The sequence below is a fragment of the Biomphalaria glabrata genome, chromosome 5 (assembly GCF_947242115.1).
Source record: "Biomphalaria glabrata chromosome 5, xgBioGlab47.1, whole genome shotgun sequence".
Taxonomy (NCBI): domain Eukaryota; kingdom Metazoa; phylum Mollusca; class Gastropoda; family Planorbidae; genus Biomphalaria; species Biomphalaria glabrata.
In genome coordinates, this window is record NC_074715.1 from 54,367,410 (window position 1) to 54,393,773 (window position 26,364).

The 26,364-nt window shown below is 33.8% G+C and overlaps 1 protein-coding gene and 1 long non-coding RNA gene across 3 annotated transcripts in view; both read left to right on the forward strand.

The window, feature by feature from the left end:
* LOC129926396 (uncharacterized) overlaps positions 1-26,364 on the forward strand; it is a 118,679-nt gene that overhangs the window by 32,702 nt on the left and 59,613 nt on the right. The window lies entirely within an intron of this gene.
* On the forward strand, positions 2,664-26,172 carry LOC129926393 (uncharacterized). Of its 2 annotated transcripts, XM_056030053.1 has the most exons (8): positions 9,805-9,847; positions 16,278-16,463; positions 16,644-16,698; positions 20,477-20,581; positions 20,741-20,812; positions 21,079-21,150; positions 21,379-21,441; positions 22,945-26,172. In XM_056030053.1, the coding sequence occupies exons 2-8, from the start codon at positions 16,432-16,434 to the stop codon at positions 22,966-22,968; spliced, it is 423 nt and encodes a 140-aa protein (XP_055886028.1). In that variant the 5' UTR covers positions 9,805-9,847; positions 16,278-16,431; the 3' UTR covers positions 22,969-26,172. The 2 variants fall into 2 exon arrangements, 1 of the variants encoding a protein (XP_055886028.1); XR_008778039.1 differs by lacking the exons at positions 9,805-9,847; positions 16,278-16,463; positions 16,644-16,698; ... (3 more) ...; positions 21,379-21,441; positions 22,945-26,172 and adding exons at positions 2,664-2,756; positions 3,013-3,155; positions 3,294-4,758.

The window sequence follows — 26,364 nt, forward strand, 5'->3', positions numbered from 1 at the left end:
TTCTCTAATCAATGGCACTATTATAGTCACTAGGCAAGAAAAAGCACTTCTTGTATGAATTAGTTATAGCATATATATATGGAATTTATATGAAATGTGCCTCTATCTATAGATTTTATATAAAGAGTCTAGATAAGATGTAGATCTATATAGATTTACTTAATTATTCATGCCTTCATGGCATGAAGGCTTGTGTTCAGGAAAGTGGAGAACCCTTTAAAGTATCATATTATTGGTAAAACAAGGTTGTTTCCTAGCACCCACACTGTTCAGCATTATGTTTTCTGCTATGCTGACAGATGCATTCACAAATAGAGATACAAGCGGGATAAATATAACATATAGATTTGATGGTGGCCTATACAACCTGAAGCGGCTCAAAGCAAAGTAAAAAAAAAAATCAGCAGTAATCAGGGATCTGCTATTTGCTGACAACTGTGCCCTAAATGCCTGCTCTGAAAATTATCTGCAAAAGATCATTAGTAACTATGTATAGCCAATGCTAGTGCATCCTATTTCAGAATGTCTAAAATGTTTGGAATAGACGGGTATCTCCACATACACAAAGCTAGGGATTTATTGAGCTGTCATCCTCCCGACAGTTCTCTATGCCTAAAAAACCTGGACAGTATATATATATATACTTCCACATGACCCATCTCAGAAAAATACTGAATGTTAAATGGCAAGAAAAGATACCAGATACTGAAGTCCTTCAAAGAGCGGGCCTGCAAAGCATGCACACAATCCCGATGCAGTCCCAGCTGTGATGAGAAGGCCACATCTGCGCAGTAGAGGACCGCAGCATCTCTAAACGACTCCTGTAAGGCCAATTAAGGGAAGGAAAGCCCTCACAAGGTGGACAAAGAAAACAGTTCAGTGACACCCTCAAAGCTTCTCTGAAAGCATTCAGCCTTGACTCAGACACCAGGGAGACAGAAGCACATAAAACTGGTGCACATATAGCATGGGGCACTAGAACATCGCTGGGAGAAGAATAGCTTCAGAGAAAAAAATCAAAGGCCAATGACACTAGCTCCAGCTGGAATAACCTGCCCATTGTGCAGCCAAACTTTCCGGGCTCACATGTTTGTAAAATGTTTTACATGTTTTGGGTGTTCCTTCAGAGTTGAAGATTCCAAACCTCCCACAGGACGACGGGGGATTGGAGCGGGCAGGGTTTGAACCCTGGACCATCAATAAATCGGAACGACAGTCCAGCCCGCAAACCGCACGACCAAGGTCTCACCAGCCACATGTGGAGGCTCAAAACCCCAGTGCAAAGCCCTCAGCCCCCAGGATGACAAAAGTCATCATTGAACTTCAATGGATGAACTTAATTATAGATTCTTAGATCAAGACTAGTTTTGATTTGCCATATACTGTTTCTTCACTAATCATAGGTCTAGAATTATATGTGTTTAAATTATACTTCCCCCTTCATTTGTCATGGTGTGAAGCTTCTACCTGGGCATTAACAATGGTCAGGATGATGTCATCATCCACTAATATTTTTTTTTCATGGTTGATTCCTAAAGCCTTTGTTTTACATGTTTCAGATGTTCCTTCAGAGTTGAAATGAATGAAGATAATCTACTTCCTAGGCGAAACCTTTGCAAGATGACGGGGATGGCAGTGAACAGGTATGAATCCTGGACCAATGGCAATCCAGCACACATACCACTTGGCCAGGTAGCTTTTTCATGTTTTGGAATAGGTACAAGGCTGCAGAAGTTTGAATTAAAAGTTTTTCTTTTTTTCTAGGTGGTAGCTAGCCATTGTTAATGAGCCCCTCATCCCTGAATCTTACTGGTTCAGACCCAGTTACCTGCCTTCGTCCTTCACCTTTCATTGAAAACAGTTTCCCTTGGCTCAACATCTAAGCCACACTTCTTGGACTAGTTTTCGACATTTAATAGGTATTGGCGTGCTTATTAAATATAATATCCATTACCACTTTTGGCAATGACAACCTTTCTGGACCTATATGTGTCCAGGAAAGAAGGTGGCACTACAATTACTATTTTATAGAAAAAATAAAATAAAAGAAGTCAGTAGGTAAATAAAAAGTTTACAGCCCATGGATCTTTGATCTAGATCTTTTCTATATTCAAGCATCTATAAAAACTTAATAAGAGGACAATTTTGATAGGTCGTACTTAAATGGCAGGTTTTCATCTACAGTTTTAATTTATAATTAAATTATTTCTGAATTTGAGTATTCCATATTCTAGTTAGGCATGTCTGAGATTTTATTAGGGGGCACGGTGGTGGAGTGGTTAAGCACTTGGCTTCTGAACCTGGGGTTCTGGATTTGAAGACTGGGATTTTGAATTTCGGGATTTTTAGGGCGTTCTTGAATCCACCCAACTCTAATGGGTACCTGACTTTTATTAGAGAAAGTTGGTCGTTGTGCTGGCCACATGACACACTGCTTGTAAACTATTGGCCAAAAAAACAGATGACCTTAACATCTTCTGCCTTATAGATAGCAAGGTCTAAAAGGGGAACTTTAACTTTTCTAACTCTGAGATTTCAGATATTTAGAAAACATGTTATTACTTACTTACTTGTATAAGGAAGAAAAACGCACAATCCGAAAAATGGCCAGCTCCTCTACCACCAAAGCAAAAGCCACCTTAACCTGCGCTATCTGTGGACGGTAGTGCCTCTCCAAAATAGGGCTCCACAGCCACATGAGGAAGTGTGCTCTGAGATGAACCATAGTCGTTCTACGACTGAAGGAGGCCAATGATGTATAAATATTTTTGATTATATTTTGATTGAGCTTTAACTGCTGGTTTCTTTCATTACAATATTAGTCTGCACATAGACTGATTGATCTGATTTGTTACCCATACACTGTTTTTACATTTTAGCTTTAAATGTTGATTTCCTTCATTACAGCATTATCTAGATCTGATTTATGACTGTTTTTGTGTGTTAGAAATTAGAAAATTAAAAAATAAATAATTTGTTGATCTAATCAATATTTATATTTATAATTTTCAGATCTGAAGCCAGGGTTTTATGGCTCTATAATAAAAACTAAAATGTAACTCTTTGAGCTATTCCAACTTACCTAGATAACAATAAGCTGTCAAATAGTGTACAGGAGACTAACTTTGAAAATAAAGACCTCTGCTTTAACTTAGGTAAGAAAAATAGTAAAGAGTTTGGATTAAATGAATTTCTACATTTAATAATTATTTATTAAGTGAAGTAATTTCAAATCTAAAGTATAATTTGTTGTAATGTGTTTTATTTTTTCAAAGTTTAATTTATATCTTCAGGTCAATCCTTAGCCAAGATAAATCAGCAATATGCTCCTGCAAAAGGATAATACATTTTTTCAAAAGAAATAGAAACTAATGAAGACTGTTGTGAGGATGGTGCCAAGTTTGAACAATGACCGCCATCATCCTCCCTGTCCTCCAGTTGTGGTCTTAAACTTTATATCTAAGAAAAACAAACAGAACCAGACTTTTTTAATGCTAAATAACTACCAGGCCTGTACAATTCAGTAGACAATTGTCTACTGAATATTTTAGGGACTTGATGGTAATGTTTTGAATCATTCAGTGTGGAATCAAATGTATCAGTGATATTCAAACTATGATCCATAGGCCCATATCCTGCGAGTGACAGGTCTTAACTGGTCACTTAAAAAATTCTCGCTATGCAGAATGAAGCAGAAAAGACTTAATTCATCGAACACCACAATTTTGTGTGACCTGTGACACACATATTGCACACGTGTGGCCCCTAGAGCAAACAAGATTCAGCACCATTGTAATACATACAGTTTGCAAGCCAACATAATGTTTTATTTGGATCTGAGAACATTTATCTAGTATCAAGTATCTAACACTATTCAACACTTTCTGAAAGCCGAAACTTTGCAAAATACATGGTTACAAGGAGTGTTCCTTAAGTGTGTGTGTGTTAAAATAAAAAATTGTGCTGTCTGGTGTATTTCAATGAAGTGTGATTGATCAGTATATTGTAACAAGTACTGAGTCTCTGTGGAACTGGTTTCTAAAACTAACATAAACTATTTTGCTAAAAAAAAATAATTAAATGTACTTTTTTCCTTTAAGATAGGACTTTTTTTTTTCCTTTTAGTACAATACTTATAATAATTTTTATCATAATAAATCAATACAATGTATATATAATTTAGCATTTGTCTGCCTTTAGATGTATAAAAATGAATTTTGTAAAGATTCTTTTTTTTTAAACTAATTAAATAATGATACTTTTGGAGGTATTTGGCACTATAAATATCTTTTCAAATATATGATATATGCTTTTTAGAAAAGCATGTATAGGCTCTTTGCAAGTCAGTGTGGATTTCGAGCTGGGAGAGACACATCTGACATGATATTTTCTAGCATCAAATGCAGGAAAAATGCAGGTAGCTGATTTGTATGCCGACTTTATCGATCTCACCAGTGAGATATAGTGAGTCACGATGGCTGGTGGTGATTTCTATCTCAGCTCAGATGCCCTTCAAGATTCATTGCTATTCTGAAGCTACTGCAGGTGGGTCGAAAGGTTAAATCAGTTTTAATAGGGACCTGTCAGCTTATTTCTCTGTAGAGAATGGTGTGATGCAAGGTTGTGTGTGTTGATAATATTACTACACACTGTAGCTTTAGACAGTAAAGGAATCCATCCTATACCTAAATTAGGCAACTATCCTTCAATGATGCTTTGCTGGAGTAAAACATGGCCAGTTATCCAGCCAGAGCTGGAAATGACTCATCTTAGTGCTATTGATGACTAAGATACATTGTAGAATATAAACTATGGTAATTTTTTTTTTTATATTAGTCACCAAGAATTTTAGACCCTAAGCTGGATATTTTAAATTTTTTTAAATACATTATTTTTCAGACTTATCTACATACAAATAAATCCCAGATGAATAGAATCACTATTTCACTCCTCGTTACTTTCATTATTTAGTTTTATTTCAAACAACTAGTTTCTTACCATGTTTTATTGTGCTTTAAATGAAGACTGCTTAACACACATGCAAGTTCTCAACTATGCATTCTAGATAAGACTTTAAAACATTTATTTACCAGGGGAATATGTCATTAAGTCTCCAAGATTAAGTGTCTTAAGTGTCACTACACTATTCCTGACTAACCTATGTTTGTTATAACTTCAGTTTCATTCTAGCTACACTTTTGGTTTTGAGATTTCTATTCACAAAATTATTTCTTTATTCTTCTAAATATGTATCCTAACTGTATATTCTACTAAATATGTATCCTAACTGTATATAACATTTTTTAGTTTTTCAGATATCCCTTAGCGGAAATGCCGAAAGTAAGCTATCTCTCCAATGTTCACTGGACCTGACAGACAATCAAGGATTGAAATCACTGAATCCAAATTTAGTTGCAGCCAAAGTGAGCGAAAGTATGAAAAATGTTATGGTGAGTACACTTTGGTTGACATTTTAGCCTAGGTTTTGGTTAATGAATAACATCTTTATAGGTACATGTAATACTGTTTGATTGTCAAAAGAGCTTAGCTGAAGGCTCTTCAAGCTCTAGGCTTGTAAGCCTGCTTGAACAACCATTCTGTCTGGAAGAGATCCAAGTCAATGCCTATGTAAAGCATTGCTATTTCCAATTTATCTGGCCGAGTACACCAGAAACCTCCGCCACTTTCCTTTGTTGTGCCAAGCTAACCGAGCAGGACTCGCCATTAGTGTAACTGTCCCTTGAGGAGCGGCGCATGGATTATTGACAGGGACGTGTGAGCTCTCTTTCTACTCCACTCAGTGCAAAGGGAAAGCTCTTGCATTCCCTTGAACACTCCCACAGGAGGTTTGTTTTGCTATTCATTTAGCCTGATCACTTCCTCAAATGATCGTTTCCACTCAAGTACCACGTTGAGGCAGAATAGCGTACTCGGGAGATGTAATACCAGAAATTAATGTAGTCCCATCCTGAACATCTTTAGAGCAACATAGTATAGAAAAAAAAGTCTAGACATTTTTTGTAACATTGAGAATTTTCTTGCAGAATTAATCTTAAGTGTCTTCATAGACATATAAGATAGGTTTTCTTTGCTATTTCACTGTGAACTATTTTTTTTTTATTGGTTACTGCCACTGACTAGTGGCCAATTAGAATCACTACTTTCCTCTTGCTATCAACACAATCTACTTTTTAGATTTAGCTCCTCTTTAATTCTTGTGTTTTATTATGTTAAGAGGTTTTATTTCCACCTCCACTTATCTGATTTACTCTTAACAGCTCTATTCATCCTATCCCCTATGGCTAGGAACTCAAAATCAGTGAAACTAGCCTTTAAAATAAAACATCACTTGTTCATTACATCAATGGATTCAGGATTTCCTGAATATTTCCTGTAATATTAAAATGGCTCTAAACCAACATTAACATTCAACTCATGTGTACATCAAGGAACAGTCTTAGTATAATTTACATAAATGAATTACCAATTTGCATTAGTTGCATTTGTCAGATTATTTGCAGATGAATTATAGAGATGGAAATCTAATTGGAGCATGTCTTTCCACCCAGAAAAATGTCAGTTATTAAGAGTAATAAAAAATTTAAAACAAATAAATACCACATATCTTCATCTAGGTAAATCAGTTACATGGACTAAAAACTCCAAATACCTAGGTGTTATAGTAAATGAAAAATTATCATGGAACCTCATATAGAGGAAATTTTAAAAAATCAAACAAAGCAATAGGTTTTTATTAAAATATTTTTTTCTTTACAAATCCAATAAAGACAAACTAAAATGTTATTTATCCTTGATTAGGGTTAAAAGAATATGCATCCTCTGTTTGGGACCCCTCAACTTAAGAAAAAAACATTTAGAAACAAGAAGAGACACAAAATAGTGCAGTGAGATTCATAACAAATCAATATTCACATTTAGTCAGAATAACACCATAGTAGAATCATTTAATTTAGAGACCCTTCAGGATAGAAGACTAAAGTAGCAATTATACATAAAACACTGAACCAAAATCTTCATATACAAAAAAAAAAAAAAAGCAAACTTATATAATACTAAGAAAGACAAAGAGATAAGCACAATTCTGATTCTATTTGCTAGGATGAATTCAATAAGTGCTCATTCTTCAGCCAGGAAAACATTAATATGATTTTATGCACATATTAATGTATTAATTAGACATCTATAAAAAAAAAGTTTTCATTGCAGAATCAAGAAAGACCTTCGGTTAAGACCAAGGAAGTGATTACAGTTAACACAAGTCTGGACCTGGACACATTCTCAAAGCTTTTACCTTTCTTGCGATGTTACTTTGTGAATTCTCCGGTGAATGAAGAAAACAAACTAAATGTGGAGGACCAAGGTATTTTTGTGAACAGTCTTTATGTGAATATCTTATTACTCATATAGTTTAGTTTTGTACATTTACTTGAGATTTTGTGTGTGTGATTATATACATATATATATAGTATTCTCTGTAAAGAGTATGACTTAACAATTAGCATGAAGAAAAAAAACTTTATGGGACCACCTGCTACAACATCACCCTCCATCCTCATAGACGATAACAAACTGGATGCTGTAAATGAATTCTGCTATCTTGGATCCACAATTTAGGATGACCTGTCTCTAGAAGAGGAGAAATGGTTACAGAAGACTGCCTCAACATTCGCTAGATTCAAGTCAAGAGTTTGGGAAAACTAGAAGCTCACTACAGCGACTAAAATGGAGGTCTACAAGGCATGCGTTCTGAGTAAGCTATTGTACAGCAGTGAGTCGTGGACCACCTATGCAAAGCAAGAGAAAAAACTAAACTCAATCCATTTGCGCTCTCTCCGAAGAATCTTGATAATCACATGGAAAGAAAGAGATCCTTCTTGCACGAACAGGTATCTTTACAGTCCTCAGACAACACCACCTGCGCTGGCTTGGACATGTTCGCCGGATGGAAGACAATCGCATCCTGAAAATTATTCTCTGTGGGCCACTTGAGTTTGAAAACTGGTCGCTCCCACCTCCTTTACATGGATGTAACAAAATGGGACCTAAAATCAGCAAACATTGATACTGAACATTGACATTGCCTTAGCCTTCACTAGGGACAGCAAAAAAAACATGGGCCTCAGCTCTGGAAGAAAAGCATGCCATGTGAAAAATGGCCAGCTCCTCTACCACCTAATTGAAAGTCACCTTAACCTGCAATATTTGTGGACGGGAATGTCTCTCCAAAATAGGGCTCCACAGCTACATGAAAAAGTATTTGAGATGAACCATAGTCACTCTACAACTGAAGGGGGCCAACTGGAAGTCTTCTCTAAAACAGACATAAGTTAGCTTTTTATAAAATACATTCCTTGACTGGCTTTTTATAAAAAGTTTAAAACAACAACACATCAGGGTATGGGTTGGCTGAGATATTAATCACACCAATACGTTTTTATTTATGGTAAAGTAAATAGACTTAAGAATACAGTTACACTTAAAAATAGATATACAATTATACAAATTTCACCCTTGTTTTTTATTGAAAAGTAAAAACATTTGTTAATATATTAGTACAACAAGGGAAATACTTTCATTCATTGTTAGCTGAAATAAAAAATTGAATACTTGTGTGTGATGCTCTTGAAATAGTTCAGGTCAACACATACATACATGTAACGTATCAAGTCTCATTGATCACATTATTTACAAGCATTGAAAACGTCCAAAACAAAACTCACACTAAAACCCCAACTTGCCTCTCTGCTCTACCTCTGAATCTTCTCCTGTCCAAGCCAAATACAAACATTCACAGGTTGGCCCTTGAAACAGAAACATGGATTACCTTGGTCTACAGCATCAACACACAAAGATATTTAGAAAGAAAAGAAATCCAACATCTTTTTTTTATGATTTTTTAATTGGTGACTTGGCTTGACCATGGAAGTGTTGTGGCTGAGTGATAGAGTGCTTGGCTTCTGAACCGCAGGTCCTGTAGCTAAATGCTGGTGAAGACTTTGATTTTTAATTTCTGGATCTTCGGAGCGCCTCTGAGTCCACCCAGACCTAGCATTAGTAAATTTGAACTCTCAACCTTAAACCGTACATGAGGATATTAACTCATGGATACTATCAGAAAAATATTGCACAAGTCAGCCTCTGAGATCCTAGGAACAAAGCAAAGGAAAATTAAGCCATGGGTTACACAAACATCCTTGATTTATGTAATGGAAGTAGAGAACTAAAAACAAAAAAAAAAGTGAATCCCTTTCTGGCAGAAGAATGCAGTTCAACCAACAAAGAAATATGCATGAAAATGAAGTCAACAAAAGAAAAATTAATCTTTGACCAGCGAAGTATAAGCGATAGTTGCTTGAAAGCTGGCAATAGCAAAAAAGCATTTGAAACATTAGAACCTTTAACAAACTGGAACCTTATATTTTTTTTCTCTAAATTATAAAAACAGTAGCAAACTATTGAAAAGATATTTGCACCAATAGTGTTATTTTGGAATACATTTTTTATAGTTAAAAAAATTGATTAAGAAACATGCAATTTCTTTATTTATAGCCTCAAAAACTACTAGACTTATCAAGACTACAAATCCAATTTATTCAACTAATGCTGATGGTATGTTTTACTTTTTATCTACAAAGTCTTTGTAGTAAGCTAGAAAAATGAAAGCCATAATGTTTCAACTTTGTAATGATGCAAACTTATAAAAAAAAATAATTAATTAATATTTCATTTAAAATAACACACAATTATTCAATTTCTTTGTTCATAGCCTCAAACACAACCAGACTTAACGAGACCACTGACCCAACCTATTCAACTAATGCTGATGGTATGTTTTACTTTTTATCTACAAAATCTATGTAGTAAACCAGAAAAATGAAATGTGCAATGTTTAATCTAATGTTCTAATTTTCACAGTGATCTTTTTATTTTTAAGCCTTACCTTATTTTCTTAGACCCCGGAAATTCTAGTACACATTCATGCTTCATAATGAATCATGGACAAGGTGATAGCAAATTCATGTGGTGACTTTCATGTGTGATGCAAATGTATCACACTATATGTAAAAGTGTATTAACAATGAATCACTATATAAAATGCTCTTAAAACAATGGGTGTACCTTTCACAGCATTCTTCACAGAAGTAGTAAGGATGATACGGACTCACATTCCTTTTTTAGATAGTAACATAATAATAAAAATAACAAACATGAGCCACCTCTAGTTCCAATACAAGCCTAAAGTTCAGTCCCTTTAGAGAGGCAAAAGGCAATATCCTTGCAATACTATTGTACAGAACTATGGCATCAAAACTGCTGCAAGATTGTAGGAACAGTTTGCATACTCACATTAAACAAGGGTAAGCCAACAGTACTGCAAGATAGCACTATAGAGCCACAAAACCAACAGTACTGCAAGATAGCATTATAGAGCCACAAAACCAACAGTACTGCAAGATAGCAATATATATATAGCTCCTTCTGTCTCAGAAGACAATGGATGTGCCCAGATGAGTCACTGGCTTTGGTTATGTCTTGAGATGGTGTGGAATCTGGAGTGACTGATCAAGCCAATTCTAGAGCAGCAGAGTTTGCCACAGTTCATGCATGTATATACATCTGTCCCAGGGCTAGCTGACAGGGCAGATTTCTTTTTCTTTCTCTTGGCTACTGCAGCTTTGTTTCTTTTGCATTCGGCAAAGTTCGTACCAGCCCGTACAGTCTGTCTCCATGCTGTCCGGTCATGGGCTATCTCCTCCTACACACTTTGGTCAATGCCTGTGGCTCTCATGTCTTGCTTGCAGACATCTCTGTAGGTTAGTATTGGGCAGCCCTTGGGTCTGGCTCCCTCTGCAAGCTCAGCGTGTAACATGTCTTTAGGAATTCTTCCATCTGACATGCGAGTGACATGACCGAGCCAGCGTAGTCTTCTCTGTTTAAGGAGAGCATAGATGCTATGCATGTTGGCCTGTGTCAAAACTTCCTGGTTGGTGACATGATCCCTCCAGGAGATGCACATTATGTGTCGCAGGCGGCGTAGGTGGAAGCTATTTAATCTGTGTTCTTGAGGCATGTAAGTTGCCCAGCTCTCACTGCCATAAAGAAGTGTGCTTAGAATGCAGGCATTGTAGACAAGGATTTTTGTTACCGTGGTCAATTTGGTATTTTCCCACATATGCTTGGAGAGTTTTGCCATTGCTGCAGAAGCCTTTCCTATTCTTTTTGTCAGCTCATGTCTAAATCTAGGTTGCTGGCTATTGTTGTTCCCAAATATGTGAATTCCTGCGCCACCGTAAGTGTGTGATTTCCAATATGTATCCCTGATAGCATTATAGAGCCACAAAACCAACAGAACTGTAAGATAGCATTACAGAGCCACAAAACCAACATTCATCATAGTGAGAATAAGGGTCTATAACAAAAAGCAATGCAGCAGCAAAAGTGTGTAAGGTAGCATTATAGAGCCATCAAACCAACATTCATCATAGTGAGAACAAGGGTCTATAACTAAAAGCAATACAGCAGCAAAATTGTGTTTTAGGAGTCAGCACACAAAAAGACTTGGTGCCAGAATAATATAAGTACACTGACAATTGGTTTTTAGAAGAGTATGATAGATTTGTTGAGATTTTAAGACAAATATTTTGATTTCGGAATTATTATTTTTTTACTTTACTTTTTTCTAAATGTTTTTCATAATTATAATATTGTTTTTGTTTTTTTTTCTCTTAGGCTCAATGGAAAAAAAAATCCTAATGGTCATTTCAATTTGCTCAACTTTCTTGATTGCTGTTGCATTTGGTTTGTACTGGCATTTTAATTTACATTTGGAAAAGAGTATTCAATGTCGGTTCAGGTGAAATTATTTTTTGTATTTAAAGGATTATAAGCTATATTTGTTTTGATTTTTAAATCAACTTTCTCATCCTTTTTCTGTTTCCCATGTTTGGTACTTATAAATACAGACGGTACTTCAAAAAAGAAGATGATTACTATTTGGGCATAAATAAACCCACCCCTTTGTAGACACTACTCCCATCTTTATAAAACTAAACCAGGCCCTCTTAGTCTTTAAATGCCCCTAATTAATTCACAAATCCTGTTACCACATTAACCCAGCATAACCAGCTGAAACAAAACAACAAATTATGCTATTCTTCCTTGGTACAGACCGCAAAAAGAGCTCAGGGCAAAAAGCTGGCTGGAAAAATTAGAACGACGCAGAGCAGTCCTCTGTATTTCTCACAATGATGCTAAATGTTTTACTCACCATAAACTTTTTTTTATGTGCGCAATGGAAAATCATGTCTGATTTTGGGTTAAATTTTTCCAACTTACCTAGTGTGTGTTTTTATTATATTAAGGAAGCCACTTGTCAAATATATGCCCAACATCCATCCACTGATTCTTCACCAGGACGTTTGAAGGAAAGGTTTTAGCTGTTTAAGATATCACTCGCGGAAGTTTGATATTAATAAAATATAATTCCTTTTTGTTCAACTAAAATAAAAGCAAAAGGAAATTTGAAGTTTTTTTTGCTTAAATACAACATATTCATCATTTTAAAATATTAAACATGCATCTAGGTGAATTTCTAAACTAGCATAATGTTCTGTTTCAAGTTTCAATAAAGCAAAAACACTATATATTTATGTATACATAAATACAAGGAAATGCAAAAGAGAAATTACACATACATGCACACGCATGCGTGTGCACAGACACACACATATATATACACATACATACATACATACACACATACATATAGCATTACTTATATTTTTACATTATTTTTAAAACTTTGTGGCAGCCCATTTGTCTCTAACTGTTTAGTAATGTAAGATTTGTTTGATTTTTATTTGTTACATATTTGTTAAAAAAATTAATAGTTATAAATAAACTTATGTAAAAAAATTCACAATATATTTTCACTGTTATTTTGGTTGAAACCAATTGGGAAGCATGGTCAAGAGGCCAAGTGCGCTTGGACTTGGCTTGGCTTGGCTACCTAGAAGGGGGCTCAAGGTTCGACACCCGACTCGGGCAGAGTTGTGTTAAAGGCAGCACGGAAAACCAACTCCTAGATACCCCCTCCCCCCCACCGGTCCACAAATGAGATTGGACCAAAAGCGCTCTGAGCATGCTATAAGCATGAAAGTAGTGCTATATAAAAGCTATAATAATAATAATAATAATAACAACAAAAAAGATTCTTTCAATATTGTTTCATTTTTTTCATTTCTCAGGCTCCTCAACAGCTGTTCAATTTAGGTAAGAATTGATTTATTTTTTTAATGTTTCTTTTTTGCAAACCTAACTTCTGCCTGGATCATTTGAACAATGTACAATGACATATTTGGAGGCATGGTGGCTGAGTGGTAAAGCTTCTGAACCAGGGTCCAGGGTTCAAATCCTGGTGAAGACTGGGATTTTTAATTTCTGGATCTTCGAGCGCCTCTGAGTCCACCCAGCTATAATGGGTGCCTGACATTAGTTGGGGAAAAGTAGAGATGGTTGGTCATTGTGCTGGCCACATGACACCTTCGATAACCATAGGCCACAGAAACAGATGGCCTTTATGATTGTTACGACGCAAGACTCTTCAAAATAACAAGACACTCTCAGGTTTTACTCTAGAAGTACTTTTAATATTATAACAAGTTACGTGAATATGAACATTTCATCTCTTATCCTGTCAAATCTCCTTCCAGCTCCATTCAATACCCTAATTCGCACCTTTTTTCCCATTTGCACCATGCTGCGCTTCGACCGTAACACCTACAATAAATTCATAACACATCCAAATACAGTGGGTAATCCCTGACGTTTTCACATTGGTGAATGTAGAGAATGGGCCGTCATAATAATTATAATGATATAAATCTAGATTTAAATGTTAAGCCAATTGATTAATTCAGCAATAATGTTTTTAGTTAAGTTTCAACTAAAGGTTTATGTTTACCAGTGAGTTTAGCACGTAGCTTTATAGGTCTTGATGACGCTCACTCTCTCAATCTTAATAGATCTAGATATCTATAGATTTTCTTACACTTTGTAGTAATAGTAATACCTCAGTAGACAGGAATTAGATACTGATATAATGCAGGTCTTGCTTTTTCCGTTGGGCGCCACTTGTTATGACACAAAACTCTTCAAAATAACAAGACACTCTCAGGTTTTACTCTAGAAGTACTTTTAATATTATAACAAATTACGGGAATATGAACATTTCATCTCTCATCCTGTCAAATCTCCTTACGGCTCCTGTTCAACATCCCTTCCATTCAATACCCAAATTTGCACCTTTTGCACCATGCTGCACTACGACCGTAACAATGATGTTCACATTTATTTGCACTATTTTCATGTTGTTTGTCAAATACAATTAGCAAATATAAAAATGGGTGGGTAGATAGACGGATAGGTCGAGTTCAGATTATCTTCTTTTTAAATTTTTTTATGTCATCTGTAAATTCAAAGAATAATTGGTTTACAAAAATTAAATATTGCATAATCTAATAAATTTTTCCTTGTAAAAAAAATAATCATCTCACATATTATTATAATCTTCTGAGCTTCATTTGACATCATATATATTACAGACATTCTTTCTAAAAAGAAGATAGTTATATCTTATGTGTATGTATGGTTAATTTAAACTCAGCTATGGCTTCAGTTTTCTTGGTAAATCTAAACTAGATAAGACTTTGGTTTTCTTGGTTGATTCAGGTATCTAGTTTCATAATGTAAAAATTCAGCATGTTGTCATATTGTGTTGTTTATATTGTTCTATAATCAAGGAGATCATTTAAGAACATTTGAAACAGTTGTGTGCCTAAGACTGTTTCTTATACTAATCTTGAGTTAAATGTAATTGATGTAGATTTGGAGCCTTCATATTATTACACAGCACTCATCCTTAATCTTGGAAATCGAAGACATTGCCATTAGTACAGTTAGTTCTCTGCCTAGCAGGAAATCCTGAATCCATCAATAAGACCTATTAGTTGAGTTTCACATGACTTAAATTTCTTTAAGTCATAACTTCCAGTACCTCGTCATTATCTGCTTCCGCTCTTCAAAACTCAAACGCACGTCCGCCATGTTGCAGTTACTTCCTTGTCACTGCTGCAACTTGTTGAAGAAACATAACATTACTTTCTCACAGAAATTTAAACTTGTAGAACGGGAAATAAATTGTCTATGACAGTTCAAAGTGTGTATACATTTTTTTGACGCACCCTGTATTATTGACATCATGGTCAGATAGTCCAGAGAGATTATCTTATAAATTACAGATGTTACTTTATAGAGAAGATAAGTGCACCATTGTATGTGTATCCATGTACTAATTAATGTTAATTTCTATAATGTCATAATCTACCACTAGTTCATGTCTGTAAGAGACTATAGAATAATTGTATTAGTCTGAGAGAAAGGAAATTCAATTTGACTACAATAGCCAACCTCAGTATTATTACAATAACAAAATAGATTTAAAAAAAAAAACTAACAATATCAAACATGAAATATTCACACACACAACCAGTGCTTAATGTCTCTGATGTTGTTTAGTCTAGTTTTTTTTTTTTTTTAATTTGGTACGAACTTAAATGTTGTAACGTCTCTATAAAATAGTTCATTCATATCCTAAGGTTTTATGTTGGTCTATGGTCAATATTTTCCCATTGATGTCATAATGACTGCATCCACCCCTAATTAAAAACAAACGTTTTATGTTTAATTTCAATTCTGATAATTGGTTACATAGTTCTTGCATGTACTCTTAAGCTAGAGTGTGATGATCTGTGTACTCGATATTATGAAGTAATTTCTTCTGCTATTACTGTGCTTTTTATATTTTATATGGCTTAAAAGAACTCATCTACGATTATGTCAAATTTTGTACAAAAAATTTCATAGTACCAATTAGAATTTTCTAACTTAAATTGTCTGATTTTGTCAAAGTTTCTGTTTCCTGCCATTCGTTTTATAATAAAATTCCTAAAGCTGGTGATTTATTTTGAATACTTAGAAAGTTTATTTCTGTAGTCTTAAGATGTGTAGCTATTTTAGCTTTAACTTACTTGGTTATTTTAGATTTACTAGATTTAGCAAGAGTTGCCGGTATAGTTACATTTAGATAATGATGTGAGAACAATAACATCAAAATATAAGACATTATAAAGTGTGGAGAATTGTCTCTTCTCTTATTAGATGAAATAATTTAATAAGGATCATTTTTTTGTGTCCAGAGACAGATGTTACTTTAGAGAGAAGATAAGTACTCAATAAGTACTCATACTCAATAAATGGAATTCTACTTGCTCACAGTTTGCATCCTTATCGGATGTCAAACATCTTTCTTGAAATGTCCCATATTATCTCCCCTTGAAGAAAACAAGTATAATGAAAACCCTGTATGGCAATTTAAAAAAAGAGTAAGTAAAGTTTCCCTTTCAGTCCTAGCAATCTATAGTGCAGATGATGTTAAGGTCATCTGTTTCTTTGGCCAACACTTAACAAATAGGGTGTCATGTGGCCAGCACAACACTAACACTAAACATTTTTCTTATTGTTTTTTTTTTTTTAACAATTTTAAAATGTTCTTATTCTTTCAGTATTCAAAGCAATGCTGTGGTCTGCACCTCCAATGCTGCTGAAGAAATAGAGATTGTAAGTATTTGAATACCATTTAAAATTTTGTATCAACATTATTTACTATTTAATTTCTGTATTCCACAAACATATAAATAAGAATTGCAATGAGGGGGGGGGGGGGGGGGAAGATTCATCATGTGAAAAATTTAGAGATGAAAAAAGAGTTCTTATTAAAAGAATTTTCAACTGGTCATTGCCTACATTGATTCTGTCAACCATATGTATGGCCTCTTTAAATCGAGAAATGACAATGGATCATCTTATGGAAGTGAGATGAAGCTTATGCCTTAATCCTGGATGGAATGATGCCACCCTCTCCATGTGGGTAACCAGCCAGGCTAATTAGCCCCTCCCTACCCAAATCTTACTTGCTTAAGTGTCAGTACTCGCCTTTTCCCCTTCTCCTGTTAGTGATAAATAGTTAGACCAGGTCCAAGGTCTGGTTTTCAGAGGCTATTTGAGATGCATGCCTTTTTAAGAAAAATGTTTTTATATTTAACTTGTTAAAATTTTATTAGATTTTTTTTCATTCCATAGGCGAACAGTACAGAAGAAAACCATGTTTATGACTCAGTAATATATACAGGATATTAGACCGTAAGTCATTAAATAGTATTTGAACAGTCTTATTTCAAGTTTATTGCTTTCATTATCTCTCTATGGTGCAAAGAAATGTATACTGGTAAGGCTGTTTGTGCCTGTAGAAAGTTGAGCTATTAGCTTTCTAACAATTTATTGAAAAATTTTTATAATAAATAAACAATGTCAAGAATGCTTAATTGGATATTACCGTTGCCAACTCTAAAAAAAAGGATTAAGATATAATTTTAACAATATATTAATTACATTATCTTACGTTAGATCCCCTCGTTTTAAATACTTTTAAGTCATAGAGTGAAGTCTACATGTCCTTCCATATTGACATTATTTTTTGCTACAAGCAGAAAAATTAAGAAAATTTCATTCTGCTGCATTAAAAAGTACTTATACATTTTAAAAAACAAAAACTGATCAAAACTTCCTTCTTTTTGTACACTTAGCTATTTAGTTGTTCTGCCATGTATGAAAATCCTCAATAGGATAGAAAAAGTTCTTTACAGGGCGACCATTTAATTAATCTCCAGACATTACATCCCTAAAAAGAACTCAAAAAAAAAAGATATTTAAAAAAATGCTATTGCAAACCTTTTACTTTTTTTAACTAACAAACTTTCACATCCAAGACATAAAGCAAAACTTGTATAGGCAGTTTAAATTCACACCAGACAATGGAGGAAGATTGAACTAAATTTTTTATTTTTTTTTAGTGTTTTTGTAGTTTGGGTACTACATCAGAAATGAAGATTATTAAATCCTAGTCCCAACCTTCTACAGGATGGCAAGGGAATGACCGCCGTTAGGTGGGTTTGATATAGCGACCACCATGACAGCAGTCCAGAGCACTTATCACTACACTACAAAGATTCCCTTTCAGACCTTGTGGTCTATAGGGCAGATGATGTTAAGGTCATCTTTTTCTGTGGCCTACGGTCTACGACCAACCGCCTTTACTTTTCCCCACCTAATGTCAGGTAGCCATTAGAGCTGGGTGGAGTTAGAGGTGCCCAAAGATCCCAAAATTAAAATTCTCAGTCTTCAACAGAATTTGAACCTGGCACATAAAAATGTTAATACTGTGTATGTGCATAAAGTAGATTTATTATTTTCTATGATTTTATAGGATAAAGTTCTTTAATGACTGTTCAGTTTTTCAAGTTTTTTTTTTAATATTAAGGGGACTTTTTTTTTATTAGAGTGTTTGAGCTCTATTTTTTTTGTTTTTGTTTGACCACACCAGATCCAGCCTGAAACTTTGGAGAGCCTAACTGAAAGCATCCCAACCAGTATTGCTGACCAAACTGTGAGTTATTTCACAATGTTAATAACGTCTAATTTCAAGTTGATCAACACTCTGTTTTTAATGTTTGTATATGCAGAGATGCTTACATGCCAAAAGGGAATTGTGTATTCCCAGACCTGGAAATGTGTATTTTGAGGGGCAAATGTGTATTTTCCTAAATATCAAGAAATATACTAAGGATAGACTAAAATTAAATCATTCAAGCGCATAACATACACAAAAGGCAGCAATTCTAAACACAGCATAAAGTTATATAAGACATTTTGTACATTTGTCAAAATATTTACACTTGCAGTCTTTGTCTTAGACTTTTCTAGAGAATGCTAGAATGATAATGTTCTTGTCACTTGGCAATGATTTACTGATCCTAATGCCTCTTGTGTACGGTACTTCACATTCTATAATAGCAGCAACAGAAAATGTATTCAAAAGAATGAGAATTTTTGTTACAAGTGAATATAGACTTAAACCGGATGTAATGGTTTGCTTAGCTGGATCAGTGACATCTAGTTTTGTAAAAGTAGTTTTGTTTATAGGCAATTTCTTTACAAGGTATCCAGCCACTGGAAATATTTTATATCATTCAGATTTTCTTCTTCCATACCTTTTTTTGCAGAGTTAGCTATGAAAGCTTTGGCATCCTCTACAATCACTAATAACAAACATTTTAAATATTTATTTTTCAGGCAGATAATTTTAATTAGTCATTGAACTTGTTTCTAATATAAAAATAGTAATTGAGTCTGCCTAAAATGCCCCTGATTTCATTATTTGAATTTAGGCCTTCATAAGTAATGGAAACTAGATAGTCGCTAGTGACTATTCCAGGAGCTACCACAGAAGATACATTCTGCAAGTTAGGGAACATCAGTTTGATTCCCTTTATCATGTTATAAGAGAGATTATATTAAGCTCAACCAATGTTTCTTCTATGAAAACCTTTGCCCTTCTCACCTGCATGTAAAAAAAAATCTAATTCAGATCTAGAATAGATCTAGATCTGTAAGCAGCTTCATAAAGTTATTTTTTAATGTGCATAGGGATATTTAAAGGTATTTTATCAACCCCACAGAATTGTAGGCTGTGAAATACTAGATCTGTACAAAGTTAGCTTAGAACAGCCAATTTTTGCCCCCCCCCCCCTCTTTTTAATTTTAGATTCCATAAATAAGAAATAGCTGCTTGTGAGTAGAATAAATGTCATAAACTGGAATTTTATAAAAGAATTGAGACTCATTTTACATTTGAGTAAAAATCAATAATAGTAGGTAATCATCTCACTGTATTTGTTCCACAAAAAGAACTAACCAGCAATAGTGTTTATTGGAACATATTTGAAGAAAGTTGATGGGAAGGGATGGCACCCTGAGCTACCGCACCAGGTGCCACAGACACTGTCTGGGAGGTTTCCATTCTGTTTTTAGGTGATCAGTTGGATCTCTACTATACTTATTCCAGAAGAGTTTTATCAAAGATGAAGTGTTGTCCTGTTTGTGGAAAAAAAGCCAAATTATTTTTTTACAATTTTATTAATTTTAACGATCAAAACAAGACTATGGCTTAAATATTCCTGGTCCATTGGTGACTTCAATGGGGGATCACACAAACTCTCTTTGTAATCTTGTTATTTCTATATATATGTATTACAAACTTGTATAATAAAATTGATACTGTAAATATGTGCATAAAGTAGATTTATAATTTTCTATGATTTTATAGGATAGAGTTCTTAAATGAGTTTTAAAGTTGTTTTTTTATTATTAAAATGACTGTTTTTTTTTTATTAGAAGGTTTGAGCTCCAGTTTTCATGTATTTTTATTGTTAAAATGATGTCTTTTTTTTATTAGAGTGTTTGTGATTTCAAATTTTTTATTTGACAATTCCTGTTCCAGCCCAAGACTACAGAGGGCCTAACTATAACTATTAATAGAACCTCCACCCGTATTGCTGACCAAACTGAAACTGATCCAGTTTATATTAATATGGCTTGCCAAACTGTGAGTGATTTAACAATATTTCTAGTCTTATTTTAAGCTTATCATCAACATGCTATTTTATTATTTCTATGTTTCAAGTTTTTTTTTTATTAATAAAATGACTGTTTTTTTTATTAGAATGTTTGAGCTCTCTATTTTTTTTTTGTTTGACAACACCAGATCCAGCCCAAATCTTCAGAGTGCCTTATTGAAAGCATCTATAAAATACCTACAAACAATGCTGTCCGAATTGTGAGTCATGTTTAAAAATCCTAATTTTAAATTTATCAACATGCTATTTTTATTATTTCTATATGCTACAAACTATTATAAAAAAGTTCCTATAGGGTTATATGTGTGTTTGTGTAAAGTAGTTTTTTTGTTTTTTTTTAATAATCTTATAGGATAGATAGTGTTCTTAATGGCTGTCCAGTTTTCATGTTATTTTATTGTTAAAATGACTGTCTTTTTTTTATTAGAGTGTTTGTGATCTCAAATTTTTTATTTGACCATTACAGTTCCAGCCCAAGACTTTAGAGAGTCAAACTGCAACTATTAGTAGAATCTCTACCTGTGTTGCTGACCAAACTGTAAGTGATTTAACAATATTTGTAAAGTCTTATTTCAAGTTTATCAACATGCTGTTTTTTATAATTGTATTTGCCTCAGGCTAATAAAAAAAAATCCTACATAATACTGTGTTTGTGCACAAAGTGAAGTTATCATTTTTTATGATTTTATAGGATACAAGAGTTCTCTAAAGTTTGTTTAGTGAATTAATCTCCATTCTTTGATTTTCTTGTTTGAACATTCCACAGCTTAATGGTTCCAAATGCCCAACTGAAACTGATCCAGTTTATATTAATATGGCTTGCCAAACTGTGAGTGATTTAACAATATTTGTAAAGTCTTTCAAGTTTTATATAAACATGCTACTATTTTTATATGCCACAATCTTAAGAAATACTAAGACTGCTTTATTGATCCTAATGGTAATTTGTTGTGATTACAAGGACTCTTTTTCTCATATAAAGACAACACAACAGAAACATACACATAAATACAACAGACACAACATAGAAAGTTCATTCAGCGACTACACACAGGCATCTTGGTCCTATTCATGTTTCCTGATCAACGAGTGGCATTGATATAGTCTGACGGAGTGAGGTACGCACGAGTTTATGTACCCCTCTGTTCTTTTTTTGATTGACAGTAGTCGCCCACTTCGCGACGACCTGACATAGTTCTGATGGAGCCGGTGGCTGTTGTCTTCCAAGATTTTTTCGATTTTCCTTAGACACTTTTGTTCAAAAAGTTCCTTTAAATGTGGCAATGTTGTGAATGTAATTTTTGATGCCCTTTTTATGATTGTTACTAGACGGCTACATGTTCCACTACATATTATTGTGTGTGTGTGTGTATATAAAAAAGAGCTATTCAATTCTATGATTTTATAGTATAGAAATAGTTCTTTACAAAATGCACTGTCATCTCAAAACATTTATTCCTTAAGATGAGGTGGAAAAAAATATACATTGACAAAAAAAAATTTAGTGCAAACAAACAGAAAAATTGCATTCTACATCAAAACATTATTTTGATATCCTAGTCCAATCTTACAGGATGACAAGGGGATGGGCCAGGTTTGTGCATAGGACCATCATGACATCTGTTCAGAGTGTGTACCACATGACCAAGTACCCATCCAATTAATGCTCTCTATAGAAAATTAAACGTGATGTCACTTATATATTATTTTTTTTTACACTCACTCCATCTGTCTGTATGGTAAAAAGTTTGTACACATTTTTTCTCGTACACCTAATCTCTGGTCAAGCTGAAATTTTGCTAAACTATTTCTTTTACATGACAATGCAAGAATCAATTAAAAAAATTAACCAATTAGTTAATTAACTATTGCTACTGTAATTAATGATTTTGTTGGGTATCTTGAGCAAAAAAAAGAAATCCTACTTGACAGATGTTGTGGTATAAGTTGAATTAGTCCCCCTCAGAACTCCTGAGACATCAGTGAAAATTATTTTTATGCATTTAAATAACAATCATGGAATCATTCACCTAGATAGTCCCTTCCCCTTTCACAACTGGTCCAAACAAGTGATAGGATCATAGCACATTGAGAAAGCTAAACAAAAACAATTGGTAAAAATATTTCTAATTGCACAGATTTACTATGTCTTGGCATTTCATATAATTACATGACTGATCCAAACTAATTGATATAATCACACTTAAATATAAGCTTTGTTTTTTTTCTTAAAGTATATTTTATGTTTTGTTTGTTTGTTTTTTTAATTAAAATGACTTGCTTTTATTAGAGTCTTTGATATCACTAAATTTGATTTTTAACCTATCCACAGACTGTCAATGAAATGAATAAATGAAAACATTTGAGCAGCCTTAAATATACTGAAATTTTATTCTACAAAAATGTAACTTCCTTCAGAATGAAAAAAAAAACAAGTTTTGGGCAATTATATGGAAAAAAAAACAAGTTTGGGACAATTTTAAAAATGTCTGATTCAGGTCTTTTTGAATGATTATTGTGTTTTTTTAATTTTAAAATAATTTTAATGTGTGTTTTAGATCTATATGTTATCACTGTAAAATTGAGTTGTTTAATTTCATATGCATAAGTCTTGTTAAGTTGTTCAGTATTTCATAGAGATATTTCCTTTTGATACCATCATAAGCGATTTAAGTTGATGTACTAGTACATTGTTTTCTTGACATTTTTTTTAGTTTGTATTTATGTTATGAGTGCTGCTTTCAATCTGTTAGTATTACTTCTTCCAAAATTCTTGATAGTGGTTAGTCTAATTGTGAATTCAGGTTTTTTCCTCCATTTTTAGTAGCTCTGTTGTAATTTTGGTCCTCTCCTGATGCTTTGTAATTTTTTATTTCTGATGTTTAAATTAGAGTTGGTGAGTTTATAGTGTTGGTAGGTTTATTGTGTTGGTGGCTGTTCATATTTTCCTTTGTCTCCATCTTGTTTTATTTAGGAACTCCTCAAAGTATTCAGCCCATTGTCAATGACCCTTCTGTTTTTTTTGTGACGAGGACACCATTATAGTTCTCATACATGTGTGATCTTGCTTGAAATCCATTCTTGTCATCTCTTATTTTCATGCCATTTCCTCTCGCATCAAGGTTCTCAATGAGTGCTTTTTGTTTTGTTTTTATTGCCTCATTTTTATGCTTTCTGACAGATTTTGTAACCCTTCGCCTTGCTTCTTTGTACTGCTTTCTTTCTTTAGCATTATTTGTCTGTTCAATATACCTGCATTCTATATGTCAGACTCTCCTTTTCTTTTGCTTAAATCCAACCATGTCATCTGCTTTACTTTTAATTGCATGTTGTTGTTTTTTTATTGCTCATTTGTTATAATTAGGATTACCCCTGTTGTTGTGCTTCAACAATTTATCTTTTGGTCTGTGAATTCTAGTATATGCTTCATTTAATTGGAGTGGCCAGCTTTAAATTCCTTCCCATACACACTTCTGGCCTGTGAACTGTTCTCACGTAACATTTTGACCCAATATTCCCTATCCAATTTCAATACTCTTCTAAGATATTACTTTAAATTAGAGTGGCTCACTTATATTGACCTTCCATACACAAACACATCCTTCTGGCCGTTATTTTTTTTAAACACCACCCCAACACACAAAATAAAATATCTATATCTGCATTTTCTTTTTAAAACATTTTACACACATAAAAAAAATTTTGTCCTAGCTTTGATAGAAAAAAAAAGATTGTTTTCATATAATGTCTACAAAAACAAGTTAGGGGCCACATACTGCCATTGAAATTTACTTTCAAAAGGAGTTTTTTTTTTTAAATGGTGATTAAAACAGAAAGAAGAATAAAATTGTCTTTTTGTTATAGCAACTTGAAGATAAAATTGGGAATGAAACATCATTTTAGGAAGTTTTAATGGCTGTAGTTTCCATTTGTGAACTGGCTTAGTTGTTCTAGGGACAAGTTAAGTAATAACAAGTTAAATTTGTATTTTTTTTAGTTCACCACAATTGGGGTACCGTAACTAGTGAATGGTGAGGGAATCAGTAAGTGCCCTTAGAATTATAGTCTAGATTGTAATTGTCCTTTTCCAATGCTGTTAGATGTATTAGGAATTCTTAAGTTTCTGCATCAAGTGGGTCTATCATGAGTTTTTGAGTATCATATTGCTGTGCTACTTTGGTTCTTGTATATTTTACTTTTACTCTTTGTCTAAATTTAGCTTTGGCTACTAGATGGTCTGCATCTGTTTCTCTGAAACTTCTTACATGAAATACATCAAATCTACATCTTTTATTTATGATTATCCATTTATGATCTATTTGATTTTTCCATCAGGTGAGATCCATGTTGCTTTGTACATTTTCTTATGCCGGCATTTAGTGCTACAGATAGACATTCCTTTTCCTCAGGCCAAACCCAGTAATGTTAGATCATTATTATTTGCCTCTTCATATAAGTTTTCTTTGCCGATTATTTGTCAGAAGGCGAATTCTTTTCCAATTTTGGCATTGAAATCTCCTAGAACTATTTTGATGTCCTGCAGTGTTGCCTTGTCATAAATTCTTCTAGTCCATCATAGAAGGCTTATTGTGTGATCAATGCTTTTTCCTTCAACGTTTAGGGCGTTTTATTATAGCCTAAACATTTTTTTAAAATTAACTTTATATTATTCATATTTGTTTTAGCTTTCCCAACAATATTTTTTTTTATATGACTGTTGTTAACCCTGCGCACAACCAGCTGGGGGTGGCCTATTAAGCTCTCTGGATAGCTGCCTTTACTTTCAGTTAAGGTGCCATAATCTTTGTGGATCCTTCCTTTTCATACAGGCAGCAGGTTTGATTTTGGTATATCATAAGTATTTTATTTCTTCGATATTTGCCATATCTGAAGAGCATTCCCCTATTTGCCACCTGAGTAAAAGTTTGATGGGAGATCAAAGACTCCAGATGAGAAAAGTTCCATCTTGATTTAATTGTGATCCTTCAGTTGTGAAACTACTATATGGAAATGAATCCCTGTGCAATGGCAATGGTCGAAACTATATCTCCTCAGCAGTTTCCCTCTCTCCAAGCAACTGATCTAGATCCAAAGGAACAGCAAGTGTCGATACAAGATCAGTCGCCTCACAGGCTTTATACTTTCTGTCTTTCTACTTCTGCTGATGAATTTCAGAATTATGGCCCTTGAAGGCCTGATTGTTAATTTGTTTACCAACATTGCATTGCACTATATACAATTATTTTAGAAACTTTGGAAGCTGCCTGTTTTCTTCCTATTCAACTTTTTGTTTTTCACATGTTAACTTCAAACATTTACTTTTTAAAAATTAATGTAGCCATGATATCTGGACAGTTATTTTGTAGGGATACTGTTTGAGTCACAGCTTTTCTGGAATGTTACTTGCAAGTTGCATAATGAAACTATCTATGTGAGGAAATAAAGTACTAAGGTTATTACCTGCATGTAAGGCTTGTTATTTACCTAAAATTAGGATGAACTATTTGTTATGAACTATTTGTTATGAACTATTTGTTGTGATTAAAATTTTGAAACAGTTCCCTCTTCTGTCATTTATTTGTGGAGTTTTGTCTGTATTTGTTTACACCAAACTTAAATACCAGCATACAGCTGTTTAGTAATCTGCAGTTACAAGTTTTCGCCAGCATCATACACTGTTTTGTATTTGCATGAATTATAGAGTACTTGCTTACAGAAATAATATAATATAGATGAATCAACATTATTAAGG

What these genes read in the sequence shown, in the direction of transcription:
- LOC129926393 (XM_056030053.1), top strand. Translation starts at nt 16,432, where the DNA reads ATGAAAACCCTGTATGGCAATTTAAAAAAAGA. An exon ending in TTAATATGGCTTGCCAAACT is followed by an intron (nt 20,582 to 20,740) that starts GTGAGTGATTTA and finishes TGACAACACCAG; the next exon opens with ATCCAGCCCAAATCTTCAGA. An exon ending in CCTGTGTTGCTGACCAAACT is followed by an intron (nt 21,151 to 21,378) that starts GTAAGTGATTTA and finishes AACATTCCACAG; the next exon opens with CTTAATGGTTCCAAATGCCC.